Source organism: Oculina patagonica, chromosome 10 (assembly GCF_052425735.1).
Source record: "Oculina patagonica isolate OP01 chromosome 10, crgOcupat, whole genome shotgun sequence".
NCBI lineage: Eukaryota > Metazoa > Cnidaria > Anthozoa > Scleractinia > Oculinidae > Oculina > Oculina patagonica.
In genome coordinates, this window is record NC_135767.1 from 6,462,033 (window position 1) to 6,475,729 (window position 13,697).

At 37.7% G+C, this 13,697-nt stretch overlaps 1 protein-coding gene and 1 non-coding gene across 3 annotated transcripts in view; both read right to left on the bottom strand.

Annotated features, from left to right (window-relative positions):
- The window catches only part of LOC144628323 (uncharacterized), a 113,305-nt gene extending 100,785 nt beyond the window's left edge, over positions 1 to 12,520 (bottom strand). For both annotated transcript variants that reach the window (XM_078486418.1, XM_078486417.1), the window contains exons 1-10: positions 11,945 to 12,520; positions 9,514 to 9,559; positions 9,119 to 9,185; positions 7,311 to 7,446; positions 6,108 to 6,171; positions 5,803 to 5,883; positions 4,355 to 4,416; positions 2,829 to 2,886; positions 806 to 897; positions 33 to 144 (exon numbers count right to left, since the gene is read on the bottom strand). In XM_078486418.1, coding sequence (XP_078342544.1) covers positions 33 to 144; positions 806 to 897; positions 2,829 to 2,886; positions 4,355 to 4,416; positions 5,803 to 5,883; positions 6,108 to 6,171; positions 7,311 to 7,446; positions 9,119 to 9,185; positions 9,514 to 9,559; positions 11,945 to 12,417 — 1,191 coding nt within the window. In that variant the 5' untranslated portion in view covers positions 12,418 to 12,520. The remainder of the gene's footprint in view (positions 1 to 32; positions 145 to 805; positions 898 to 2,828; positions 2,887 to 4,354; positions 4,417 to 5,802; positions 5,884 to 6,107; positions 6,172 to 7,310; positions 7,447 to 9,118; positions 9,186 to 9,513; positions 9,560 to 11,944) is intronic.
- On the bottom strand, positions 8,616 to 8,689 carry Trnat-ggu (transfer RNA threonine (anticodon GGU)). Its single transcript has one exon. It is a non-coding gene; the product is annotated as a tRNA-Thr (tRNA).
- Positions 12,521 to 13,697: the final 1,177 nt, after the last annotated feature.

A 13,697-nucleotide genomic window follows, 5' to 3' on the forward strand; every position in this document is an offset into this window, starting at 1 on the left:
ACTAGGTTCAAATACCACATGTTAAGACTTACCTCATCAAATGTGACATAAGCTGGTGGCAAAAAGCACCCCAAATGATGGTAATGTGTCTGTTCATAATAACGTTCCCAACTAGTGTTGAACTGAACCATCCATCTAAGATCTCTGCAACGATTACAAACAAATAGCATGAAATAGATACATGAATGTTAACAATGCACTAAAGTAAACACCCGCGTGTAAGAGCCTAGTGGTTTAAGAACCTGCTGGCAAAAATTTGCCATTTTAATACCCCAAAATATAAGAACCTGTTTAGCCAAGCAAATTTCAGCAGGTTCTTATATGTGGGTTATAGAAAATTTTTATGAACATTTTTAACAGAACATCCCAAACTGTATTTACAAATAAAGAAAAGACAGATTCACATAGACTGTAATTGGCTTTTTTTGGACCTTGCATGAGGCTTGAAGCAATACAGTTATGAATAAATGCTGCATAATGAAGGACCAAACCCATTTTTTTTTCTTCTCGTACAATCAAAAACTATGGCTCCTCCTTAGAAATTAAGAACCTTATTAAGAACCTACTTAGCCTAAATTACCAATAACTACCCCCAAATACAAGAACCTATTTTGCCAAACTTAGAAAATTGTAGGTTCTTACACGGGGGTGTTTACTGTATCTTGTAACATCAGCGTATCTTTTGCTGCAGCAGTATATATATGTTGCTTATCGATAGTTGAGGTTGCTTCGATAAATTGACTCATTGATTATTCCATGGATATGTATAAGTACACTCCTATAAAAAGGAAAGTGTTAAACTTACGCCAAGGAAATGGAAGCATAACAGGTTCTGCATCGTGCACGACCACTGCGAGCATGTTCAACTCCAAACCTATAGTTTTCATGTGGAAATTCCTAGAATAAAGCAAAAAAATATTTTTAAGTCAGAAGTATATTTTTTGATTTTGTCAAGTTGACAGGTAACTAGGACAAGACATCAATCGACATCAAAGAAGCTTTGCCATGGATTTTTTTTTTTGAACAGCCAAATATATATTTTTATATATCTAATCAACAATAAAATACCAGGAAATCTTTTGCGCGCAAAAATCATATCTTAATTCACATGTGAGAATAACATGTTATCTTCACATGTGAAGATATCGATTTTGAAACATTTTCTGACAAGTTTGCCCTGTTTCTTTGCCCTTTTTTTGGGAGGCGCGGTGGCCTAATGGTTAGAGCGCCGGACTCCGGATCGAGCGGTCCGAGTTCGAGCCCCGGCCGGGGTCACTTGTGTTGTGTTCTTGGGCAAGACACTTTACTCTCACAGTGCCTCTCTCCACCCAGGTGTATAAATGGGTACCGGCGACATAATGCTGGGGGGGAACCCTGCAATGGACTAGCATCCCATTCAGGGGGGAGTAGAAATATTCCTCGCTGCTTAATGCTACGGAAACCGGGATAAGCTCCGGCAGTGTGGGCCACTTGGCTCGTGGCTTCTCCTTTGCCCTTTTGACAAGTTTTTTCCCTGTTTTTGCCCTGTTTTCTGAATGAGCCAAAATTAATCGATGTTGGGTCGAAACATCTTCGGATCTTCCTAGGAAATTTTCTCTGATTTCCAGCTTGTACAAACAATATTTAAATTGCAATTGGCTCCACACTGTACATTATGTTGTAAAATTCATTAATTATTCATGACGGTGCAAACCAATCTTAGCACAGTATTCAGATCACATGTACATAACTGTAAACCCCAATACAAATCAAACAGTAGAATTAACTTTTGATACAAACTCCTGCTCAGCTAATTAGTATTCAGATCTCTACTGATTCACATAACAATACTTTGCTTTCAATTTATTGTTTTCATTTCACAAGTAGAATAAAATATTCGCGTCCTATCTGTATGGGCGTTTACAATGGCTAGACTATCGGCTCGCCATTGTAAATGCCCATACAGATCTCCCGCTCATATTTTATCTACTACTTGTAAAATTCATTAAATATTCATGAAGGTGCAAACCAATCCCAGCACAGTGTTCAGATCGTATGTACACAACTGTAAACCCCAATACAAATCAAACAAGAGAATTAACTTTTGATACAAACTCCTGCTCAGCTAATTAGTATTCATAACTTTTAATACAGATCTCTACTGATTCGCATAACAATACTTTGCATTCAATTTATTGTTTTCATTTCACAAGTAGAATAAAATATTCGCGTCTGATCTGCATGGCTGTTTTACAATGGCTCACCTATCGGCTCGCCATTGTAAACTCCCATACAGATCTCCTGCTCATATTAATTTTATCTACTACCGTAAACACCGCGTATAAGCCGCACCCGCAGATAAGCCGCACCCTGAATTTAACAACTCAAATGTTGGAAAAAAAGTTTTTTGAAAGTGAATCAAAGAAAATCCAAAGTCGAGTCAAAAATCCAAAGTTGAGTCTTTAGGAAGTCTTCTTCATCGAACGTAAACTCAATGAACATTGAAACAGAAAATACTTCAGTCTTACCCACAATTTGAGCTCTTTAATATAATGAAAACCAACTTTGACATATTATGGGTGATCTTTTTCTGGCATTTGTTGACAGGTATTTCTTCATTCAACGCAGTTTTTCCATAGATTTTTCACAGGCAGACCACCCTATGTGTACTTATTTATAATTGCTCAATTTTGATATATTAAAATTCAGCTTGAAACGATAGTCCTTATTAGTACAAGGCCCCGGGGAATAAACAATAGAGTTTGTGGGGTTTATTCCACAAAGCTTTGTAGTGATGTCTATTGTTTTAGGCTAAATTTTAAAATATCGCAATTGGGCTATTGCAGTACCTCATCTGACGTCAGTTCACTGTCTGTACTTTCATCCAATTCTGAATCACTACTGTCACTGTAAAAATAAAACACGAAAATAATGGTCATAACATTTTTTCTCTTTGGTTAGCTAATCAAACCCATGAGAACATATAAGATTATAATTACAATATTAAATAAATATTTATATTGCGCCTATCCAATCCATGTTAAAAATGAGCTGTATAAATACTTAACAATTTAAAATGTGCATTAAAAATAATTAAAAGATAAAGTCACTAAGAATTATACAATGTATAATTTTTTTAAAAAAGATAAGTTTTGAGTTTCGATTTAAAAGAACTTAAATTGTCACATGAACTGATAAAAACAGACTGTTCCAGAGTTCAGGAGCAGAAACAGCAGAGGCTCGAGACCCATATGACTTTATGGGTCTCGAAATTGAAAGGATTAAGACCCAATGAGGATGATGATCGGAGGGTTTTAGAAGGTTGGCAGGTACTGATGCTTTTGCAGTTTGCAGTGATATCCCAACTCTGAAATTCAATCCTCAAACAATGGTTCACACTTTTTGCTGCCATCAATCATCTTAGCAGACCTTTCGAACAACAGAAGTTTACTTCAACCGCGTAAAAAGGTCATGGCTGACATTTGTGATCAGTAGATTCTGATTCATATCGTTATTTTTCATGGTCTGTTGGCTGTCGCAATAATTACTGTATGATTGACGGCAGCGAAAAATGCAATCATTAGTTGGAATTTGGAACTTCAGAGGTCGCATAATCACTTCTAGGAAAACTGCAAGTCAAAGGGCATAATGACCACATACAAGTTTCACAGTCAAAGGCAGATAACAAAGGAATGTGCATGTAGCCAGCAGCTGGGAAAAATCACCACCTCCTTCTTTTAATCACGTTTTTGGATGGCTGCTATCCTTGGATATCCTCCGATCATTTAGCAAAAGATGGCAAAATCAGTCACCTACTTTTTGCGCTTTTCAATAACATGCAAACTGTTCTCTTGAAATCAACCTGTAATAAACCTGTTTATGGTTATCACTGCAGTCAATCATCTAGTAAGCAGTCATTCCAGGAAACAGAAGTTCACTTTAACCAGGTCAAAAGGTCAGATCTGTCGGCTGTGATTGGTAGCTTTCGATCCATTGTTGCTGTTTTTTAAGGTTTGTTGGTCATGATTTTGATTGATGGCAGCCAAAACGACATTGTTAGGGGGCCAAGAGGGGGGGGGGGGGGGTGGGTGATATGGTATGGGCATGATTTTTCTTTCTAAGCCACTGTACATGAATTGTGTGAATGTTTTTGGGACGATGGTCTTGTACAGGAATTTATTTTCTTGTGCATTCACCCCCACCACCCTCCCCCTCAGAAGTCAAATGGTTGGCCCCTAAGTTGGATTTTGAACCTCTGAGTTTGTGTATAACTCAAAAGTGCAATAAACCCAACTTTGTGGCAACCTTGGTAAGTTGTGGTTTAATTTTACTTGGTGCATTTTGCAGTGCATCAATATTTTTTTATCATGCCTACCTGCTTGTGCTGGACACAGCAATCACCTTTGGTGTTTTCTTTTTAGCTTCTTCCTGCATCTCCTGTAAGAATAAAATAAAACAAATGTTTATTATTCATTTTTTGTGTGAAATAAAAACAGTGTCCATATTTTTGCACAAAACTCCAACAATATTATTTGAAAAAGTCAAGCTTTGTGCATACAATATCAGTCAAAGTAATGTACACTGATATCACTTGAACTGCAAATGACTTGACTGAACCTCAAGTAGCAATTCATAGATCTTGAGTTAAATGTTTCAAGTTTCAAAGCAAGAGCTTCACATTTTGAGAATTCTTCAAGATCCTCAATGATTGGATACTCGTGGCAAGAATCTTGCATGAGATCTTTGCAGGATTATTTCAAGACCCAAAACATTTTGTGCAAGAGCCTGGCTCATATGTATGAAAGGGGCGGGGAAGGTCGTCATCTTGCTTAGGGTAGTAAATTTTGGATTTTTGGTCTCAATTAGGGTGTTGACTGAGCAAAAAACGACATTAGCAGTCAAGGTCTTATTTAGGGGTGCAGGCGAATTTTGAGAATTCTTCAAGATCCTCAATGATTGGATACTCTTGGATAGAATCTTGCATGAGATCTTTGCAGGATTTTTTTCAAGACCCAAAACATTTTGTGCAAGGGCCTGGCTCATATGTATGAAAGGGGCGGGGAAGGTCGTCATCTTGCTTAGGGGTGTAAATTTTGGATTTTTGGTCTCAATTAGGGTGTTGACTGAGCAAAAAACAACATTAGTAGTCAAGGTCTTATTTAGGGGTGCAGGCGAAGCAATATTAATAGAAATATAAATTTTATATAATAAGTATTTTTATTAGTTAATCTATTAGAGGCCAAAAAAGATTGATCCATGCCCAGATTGGCCTTCTTAAGGGGTTCTTTTCAAAATTACTTATGAGCTTCCCTGTCCTTTTCATATGGGAGTGTCCACCCACCCACCCCTTTGTGGCAAAGACCATGAAGATGTATTCAGGTTTTAAAGATCCTCAAAGGGCAATGTAAAGATCATTGAAGATCCTCGGATATTTTAACATGGTTGCCACAGACTTTGAGCAGTTTTCAAAATTCCACGATTTTTCCCTTACAAAAATAAAATCAAAAAAAATAAATAAATATACAAAGTGTCAGATATGAGTAGTAGCCCCTATGGCCAGAGCCAGCTCCCCATCCAAAGAAACAAAACATAAAATTTCTGAGAACACAGTGACCAGAAATGTTTCTTCCAGCTTCAAATGGTATTAAAACAGAGATGTTGCAATTTAACTTTCGCTGACTTTTCTTCAAAAAGTCAATTTTTCTAGACTCAAAACAAAATTCCCAGACTTTTCCCTGACCTTGAAGAAGTTTTTCCCTGGCCATTTCCTGATATGTGGCAACCCTGTCTTACCATGGATAATGTTAAATGTACATAGCTTACCTGAATCTTCTGCTGTCTCTCCTCCAACTCCTCGGGTGAAAGAACCTCCTCTGCTACTTTGTTTATTGTATTATCTAAGACCTGAAATTCAAAAAAGAAAAATATATAGCAGCCGCTTGTTGCAAGAGGTGGGATCCCTCTACCAGTACCCATTTACATTTTACATTGAATTTGTATATATAACAATATATTTGATGATGCTCCTCTACTTTAGAATTTACAATATGTTTTTATTGCTCTGCTTACAGTCATGCAACTGTCTTTAATATTTATTTACTTTAAATAATAATATCATTATTTCATACCTTGACTGGTACAGCTGACTTAAGTTGAGCTTTTGCTCTACAGTTTGGGCAATCATTGGAGTGGCTAAATAAAAACAAGCAAAATATTAATTTTCTTTAATTTATTAAGAGGAAATCCGCCAGGACTTCGAGTAGTTATTGGACAAAATTATGTACCAAAACTATTTACACCTGATTGCAAGCTTTTGTGTTACTGCTTCAAATATCTTATCAAAAGAAATCTTTTCTAACAACACCAAACATCAAAAACAAATTTCGAAGTTCCGCTGAATTCCACTGAATCGCTTAAGACGAATTTCCAAAATGGCTACACGTGAGATTTTGCCTATACCTTGTGAACTTTGAAATTCATTTTCTCAGACTCTGATAAGAAATTGTTGTTGGTGTTATCACAGATAATTACTTACATCTTTACCTTTTATTAAGGGTAGGAAATAACGCAATAGGATTTAAATTGTTCTGGTACTTGATTTTTGTCCAACTTTAATAAATATTACTCGACTTCCTAGTGGATTCCGTCTTAAGTAATTTCCCCTTCAAGTATTTCACTGAAAAACTATTTGACACTCAGACTTTTTAAAACTTTCACTGCATTTAGAAACGATTGAATACTCTGATTTAAAATAAAAAACTACCCTGTAACTGTAATGTAAAAAGCAATATCACTTGAAAAAAACACACTTCAATTAGGTTCGAATGTATTTAGCACTGTGCTGATTCCCAGGGGGGGGGGACCTGTACTCAGGATTTCAAGTGACGGGGATGATAGAAGGACTTTTTGGGGTTTGAAAGTTTCGGTTCTGGGATTTTTTGGGTAGGAAAATTTGGCAGGGATTTTTTTGGATTAAAGTATGGATTTTTTTGGTATCTAAAAAGATCTTACGATTTGTGGTGGTGCTTTGGCTGTGTAGTTCTGCAAATAAAGTACACACAACGTATTTTGCTGTTGATTTTTTAGGGGTTAATTTTTGTTTAAGGGATTTTTTTGGGGTTTTGGTGGAAGCCCTAGGGATTTTTTTGGGTCTTGATTTTTGCCCCTATTCAATCATCCCCGTCACTTGAAATCCTGAGTACCCCCCCCCCCCCGAGTGCTGATTGAGGGCACCACAAGTAATCAAACAAACAATCATAAAGATTTTTTTCATTTAAATTTCCCTTAGGCATGAAAATGGCCATCAATATTTATTTATTTAGGTGTCTTACGCCAGCCAATCTCTGATGCAGCCAAAACAGAAGGTGTGAGAGCAAGGCAGGGTGTGTGCCAACACCATGAGTTCACGACAGATACAACACAACAGCTCTTCATTCAGATCTGCCAGGCACTTTTTGGATCTTTCCTCTGAAATCCAAAATTACACAGTCATGTTGACCATTTCACTGTTCCAGTAAATTAAAACAGAACTATAATTCAATCAAGGGTACAGTTTATTGCAAATGCAATGTTACACCAATGAAGCACTAATACTAGAAGCTGGAAAGAAGGGAAAGCAGAGATTGAATTACACTGTAACTCTACAGTGTAGCATTATAATTGACCTTAAAGTTAATTCTCTACTTTCCAGCACAATTTTAAATCAGTTCGACCCACAAAAAAAACCACTTCATTTGCAGACAGTCTTATTGTAAAACTTAGAATGACAACAATTAAGGAAATACAATGTATGTTCCTGGATTTAGAAAATAAAAATGTTTAAAATGGATGTTTATCAGTTAGGGACACAACCTACATGTACATGTACTAGCAGGAGGTGAACCTGTGCCTTCTGCACACTGGTTTGGCTATACTAATTAACCATGTGCACTGAGCTGCAAGCCCGGACTTTTGAGACCATTAGGCCATTATTAAGACGGATTCCGCTGAAAGTTCGAGCAATGAGTGCGAAAATTAAGTACCAAAAATCTACTCATTGCACGGCAACATTTTGTATACTATTTAAAAGATCTCATCGAAATTCATTTGTCTTAGTGACCCCGCAATTAAATTCTAAAGCATTCTCGAGAAAATTAAAGTCAAACCTCGAAAAAATGTATTAAACGCACGCCATTTTGTTTTGAACTGGCGCAAGACGTCCGTTTTAACTGAAATAAAGACAACTTCAAATCCATTTTTCTCTCGCGGGGTCAGCTTGAGTGCTAAATTTTTGGCAGGTTTTTGTTAGCTGTACTAAAACTGTTGCCATGCTAAGAGGTCTTTTTGGTAACTTTATTTTTGCCTGTATTGCTCGAAAATTGTGCGGAAACCATCTTAAGTCCTTATTGCACCAGTGTCCTGTACTGGTGGAGCTTATCCTGTTTTCCGTAGCATATAGTGACTTAGAGTATTTCTACTCCCTCCTGGATGTACTGTATGCAAGTCTCAAATTAGTTATAGCAGGGTTAATCTCCAGCATTAAATTTGCCAGCACCCGTTTAATATATACCTCAGCGGAAAGAGGGAATGAGAGACAAAAGTGAAAGTAAATGAAGAAGCGTTCTCAAGTTGAATACTCGGAAAAAAGATTTTCCGAGTTCCCCCAATGGGAGTCGAACCCATGACCTTCCAGAATACCGGTCGGACGCTCTAACCACTGAGCTATGGGAGACTTGTGGTGAGCGAGGTCATATACTAGGTTCTTATGTGTGTGACACATGTCCTGTCAACTGCAGGCTCAAATATGTTTAAATGATAAATGTGGATAAATGTAAAGTGAAATGACAACTTGGATAAAGTGAAAGTAAATGAAGAAGCGTTCTCAAGTTGAATACTCAGAAAAAAGATTTTCCGAGTTCCCCCAGAGTGATTGTGCATGTGCATGGGAGATTGTAGAAGAAATGAACAAGTTTTCAACAGCCAATTAGATTTAGCCATGGTTTTGGCAGGCTTTCAGTTTAGCTCAGAGGTCTCAATTCTTGGTGCCGACCAAAAAAATTGTGGCCTCTGGGGACGAAATTAGGCTTGGTGTTCAAGAGAACAATAACAGTTTATGACCATGGTAAGTAACAACATGTGTGTAAAATGTTCTACGAGGTACCTTGTTTGCTTCCTTCTTTTTCCTGTGAGGGAATCTCAACTTTTTTATCATCATGATCTTCAGGAACCTGTCATTGAGTTAACAATACCACATCAGTGTCCACAGTCAGCCATAATTGTACAAAAACCATTATTCTTGTTATTTTTCTTTGGCATTAGAAACCATTATGGGAGAAAGTCCAAATCAAGCCAATTATTAAAGAGTTTAACTTTTAAACAATCCAAAACCCCTGAAAATTGTAATGTGTTTTCACTTTTAATTTGGGAGAATTTACTTTTAATCAGAACATAAATCTTTTGATATCACCAAGTTCTGGCTCAACCACTACTGTGATTACAAGTACTGGATTACAAGTACTGGTAAAGAGGATAATAAGAAACTTTGAAGGTACCAACCTTTTTGCTTTTCACTTCAACTTTATTTTTCTTTTCTGGTGGGCCACTGAAAAATAGTTTTAAAAAAGCATGAAATACATGTAGATATACAATGTAGGTCTACGTTTTTGTCTGATTCAGATGCTTTCAAGACACTTATTTTTAATCTTTATAATTAGTCATTTGGCATGAGATTTGTTAGCTTTTACTAGTTATTTATAAATTCTTGCAAATGATAAACTGCACAGTGCACACAGTTGAGCTACAGTAAAGATCGACACAGAAGGTTGCTTTGCATGAAAGAAGAGTAAAAGTCACTTGAGGTGATAGCTTAGTGACAGTGTATTTTGTGCTACTACAGTAAAATGCAGAAGCCATGAAAGAGGGAGTGGTCTAGTGTAAAATTCTTAAAAAAAACCCTTGGCTTGCATTTGCTCAACGTTCCTTCTAGGTACATGTAGGCTTATTTTAGGGGGAGGGCCTATAAAAATATGGGGGAGGGTGTATTTTTTGGATGCATTTGCCTTTCTAAAATGTTTTGGCTCATACTTGAAACGGATACAGCATCTGAAAATTTTTAGGTACATACAAGAATACCACACGATAAAACTCTCTAAAGTACAATATGAAACTTGAAACAAGTCCTACAGTTTTTAATATTTACTGGTCTCTTGGAAAGTAAAAATAAATAGACGATAATACATGGATGCGCGGAGATATGAAATATATCTTGGAGTGTTCAAATCATTATCTCAGGAGTGAGTGCAGCGAATGAGTAAGATATATAATTTTGAACACAAGAAGATAATTTTCATATCTCCAAGCAACCATGAGTTCTGTTTATTATATAAACCTACTATAGCTAGTTAGGATGTTTTTCGACAATTTTCCAAAGATTTCCGACCATTTTCCGAAGATTTCCGAAGATTTACAAAATGTTGTCCGAAGGTTGTACGAATGTTTCCGAACATTTTCCCAACTTTTCTGAAAATTTCCAAAGATTACAGAAGATTGTCGAGGAAGATCCGAAGATGTTTCGACTTAATATCGATAAACTTTGGCTCATTGAGCATTGAAACATGGCAAACTCTGCGAGTTGATTGGTCAAAAATGGTATCACACATGTGTGGATATCATTTTTATCCACACGTGTGATACCATATTTATCGATTTGCTACCACTTGCTATACCACTGCAGTTTATATAATAAAAAACAAGCTCTACAAATGGGGGCTTAAAATATTGGAAGATTATCTCTTTCTTTAAGAGCTGTAACTACAGGCTGTATGTTAATACCCGGTATATTAAGCTGACACGGGCTTACATTCGGGAGGGCTTAGTGTAAGAAGTCCCTTAAAAGTAACAAAAGCGGAGATTTGGGGGCTTATTTGGGGCTCTGTTATTTTCCACTGCACTTTAATCCAGGTTCCCATATAAGCCCCCCCCTCCAAGCAGGGATCTCCCCGCACATTTTGATTTTCCTATCAGCATCCCCACCCCTGTTACCTGTACATTGGAGGGCAAGATTTCTGCCGAGCACCATACATTAATCAGGATTTGTACTCTTTTGAGCTTTTGAGATTTCATGACCTTTTCCAAGACTTTTTAAAGTTTTCCATGACCTAAATGTGACCATTTTTCTTGGAAAGTTTAAAAAATTATCTTGATTTCGGGGAAAGTTTTTACCCTTTCCCCACCAAAAATAACTTGCCTAATTTATTTCATACAATCAAAACTGATTTCCATGGCTTTCCATTTAATACCCTCACTTAAATTCCATGACTTTCCAGGCCTGGAAAATGAAATTCTAAAATTCCATGACTTTTCAGGTTTTCCATATCACTCATACCAACCCTCACCCTGTTAATTATGCATACAATTGTGTAACTCTCGTTCTGTTCACGACTGTCATTCGTGTGTAAAGATTATCATTGGATTATCATTGGGGTGGGGCCGCTGTGAAGGGTATGTTTTTCAAGTAGTTTAGTCTGGGATAGGGTATAGAAATCGGAAAGATTTTGTCTAGAAATGGGTAGCATTTGCTGGGAAACTGATCGGTGGTATGACGAATTACTGTAAGTCCAGAATAGGAATAGAAACTCAGAAGAGAAAGAGTTTTTCCTAAACGTAAATCAAATCATCGCGGCATCGTTGCTGGTTTTCCATTTAAAAAATGCAAGTCTGGGATAGGGTAGGGATTTTCGGTATCTACAATGTAGTCTAGTATAGGGTTGCAAAAATCAGCTGAATATGGTCTGGTAAAGGGTAAGGGCTTTAAATTCCCAGTGGCACACCCCACTCAAAAATATACAGGGTGCCCCCTGGGTGTTTGCATAATCAATGTATGTTGCTCTACGAAAATCTTTCCCTGGGGGGGGTCTCCCGCCCGGGATTGAGTACCCGGCACCTGCATCCCCAGGGATTTTGCACCAAGTTTGCAAGTACACTGTACCTCAGTTCATCACTGGTCGATACGGGCTGTTTCCTTTTGCTTCGTCTACGAACCCTTCCATCACTTGTACCTTCTCCAAGAGAGCCTGCTTCCTCGCTATCATTCTGACAGACATCCTTAAAAACATACACTAGCTCTGAATCGTGCGCAGGTGAAGTTTCTCCCTCTTTCGCTTTTACACCCGCACCACCGAAAACAATTTCATCTCCGTCGCAAAGAACCGCGGAGCTCCGCTTTGCTTTGTTGACGAGCAATCCATTTAATCCTTTGCAATCTATTCTGTACTTTCCATTTTCAAAATGAATTTCAGCGTGAACACGGCTGATCATCAAAGGAGAGATTGAGCTATCCACAACGACATCCGAGTGTTGTCCGCTGCGACCAAAACGAGTGACCGTCGGCTTCAGCAAAATTTTTTCCGGCTGTAGAGTTGGATTGTAAGTTATTCCTTCGATCTGTTGAAGGCATAACATTGTTTTCGGGTTCGTGCTCGGTCTTTGAAGTTCAAAACTCCGTTAATAACCGTCTTTGACCATGTTTGACAGCAGCCATTTGGTTTACATGATGGCACGATGACGAGTCGGATTTATTCGGGCAAGTTCGGACAAGTTCGGCTAAATATCGAGCTCGTCATTTCCGAGGAATTTTACCCCATCATGCAACGCGCACGTGAACCGCCAAAAAATGAAATGAAGAAATAAAATATCAACAGAAAATGGGCTCAAGCGCTACTCAGTGTCGTAAACCAATCAATTTTTTCCTCTCTGACTCCTAAAATAACGATGCGTTCTCTTCTTTCAAATAGAGTACAAAATGTCTAAAGGCTATTTCAGACCAACTGGCGTGGTCTGAAATAGCCTTTAGGGTAAATATTTTTCTAGAAAAAGATCCAGCCGGTGTTGTTGCTTACGAGAATTTATATATTGTTTGTCTGAAATTTTCTCATAGTTATACTGAACTAAATTTGGTTAGGGATTCAAGCTACAAAAAAATTCAAGAATTTCCAGTTTGGAACTTGGGTTGTTAATGGTAACAGGCTTGAATGGAATATTTTCAAAATAAATGGAACGTCTTGAAAAGTTGTCCAAGATTCCTAAACGGGACATCGGAACGGAAAAAGTGCTTAATATTTGCTTTTATCAACCAGTTCCAGGCCTTTTGTCAGATTCGACCCGTCACGCGCGACTACTCAACTCAGTTCCAGGCGCTCCGAGTAATTTTGGTAAATGGTGGGAATTTCGGTTCGAGGTCTTTGCTTACCATTTGCCCAAACTTTAAACCTTTCCCGTGTATATGGTAATTAACCACCATCGCGGTTTTGGACATTCTCGTCCCCAGAGGCCGGCTGGTCAAAACCAGTGACAACTTCTGGCCGCTTCAAAATTGAAGTACTCGATATTGCGAACCTTCGCTCAAATCGGATTGGCTGACAATCGAAAATGCGTACTCTAAGCGTTCTCAACAAAACTGAAAAAACCGACCAAAGGTTGTTGTTCTTGGTTCTGACTAAAAATATAGCTTCCTCTGGGGACGAGACTGGCTCATGATTAAAAATTCAAGCTCTTTAACGCCCCTACCTAGCCCAAGGCAAACCCAAGACAAGGGAGAACTTTTTGCAAGACTAAAACAAATTGCTCGGAGCGGTTTCAAAGCCACCTTAAAAGGGTTTTCCTTCCCGTCAAAATAAATTGCTTTTAACCAAAAAAGCAGCATACACAATAAAGAACTGCTAATAAAAAAATTATTATTATGA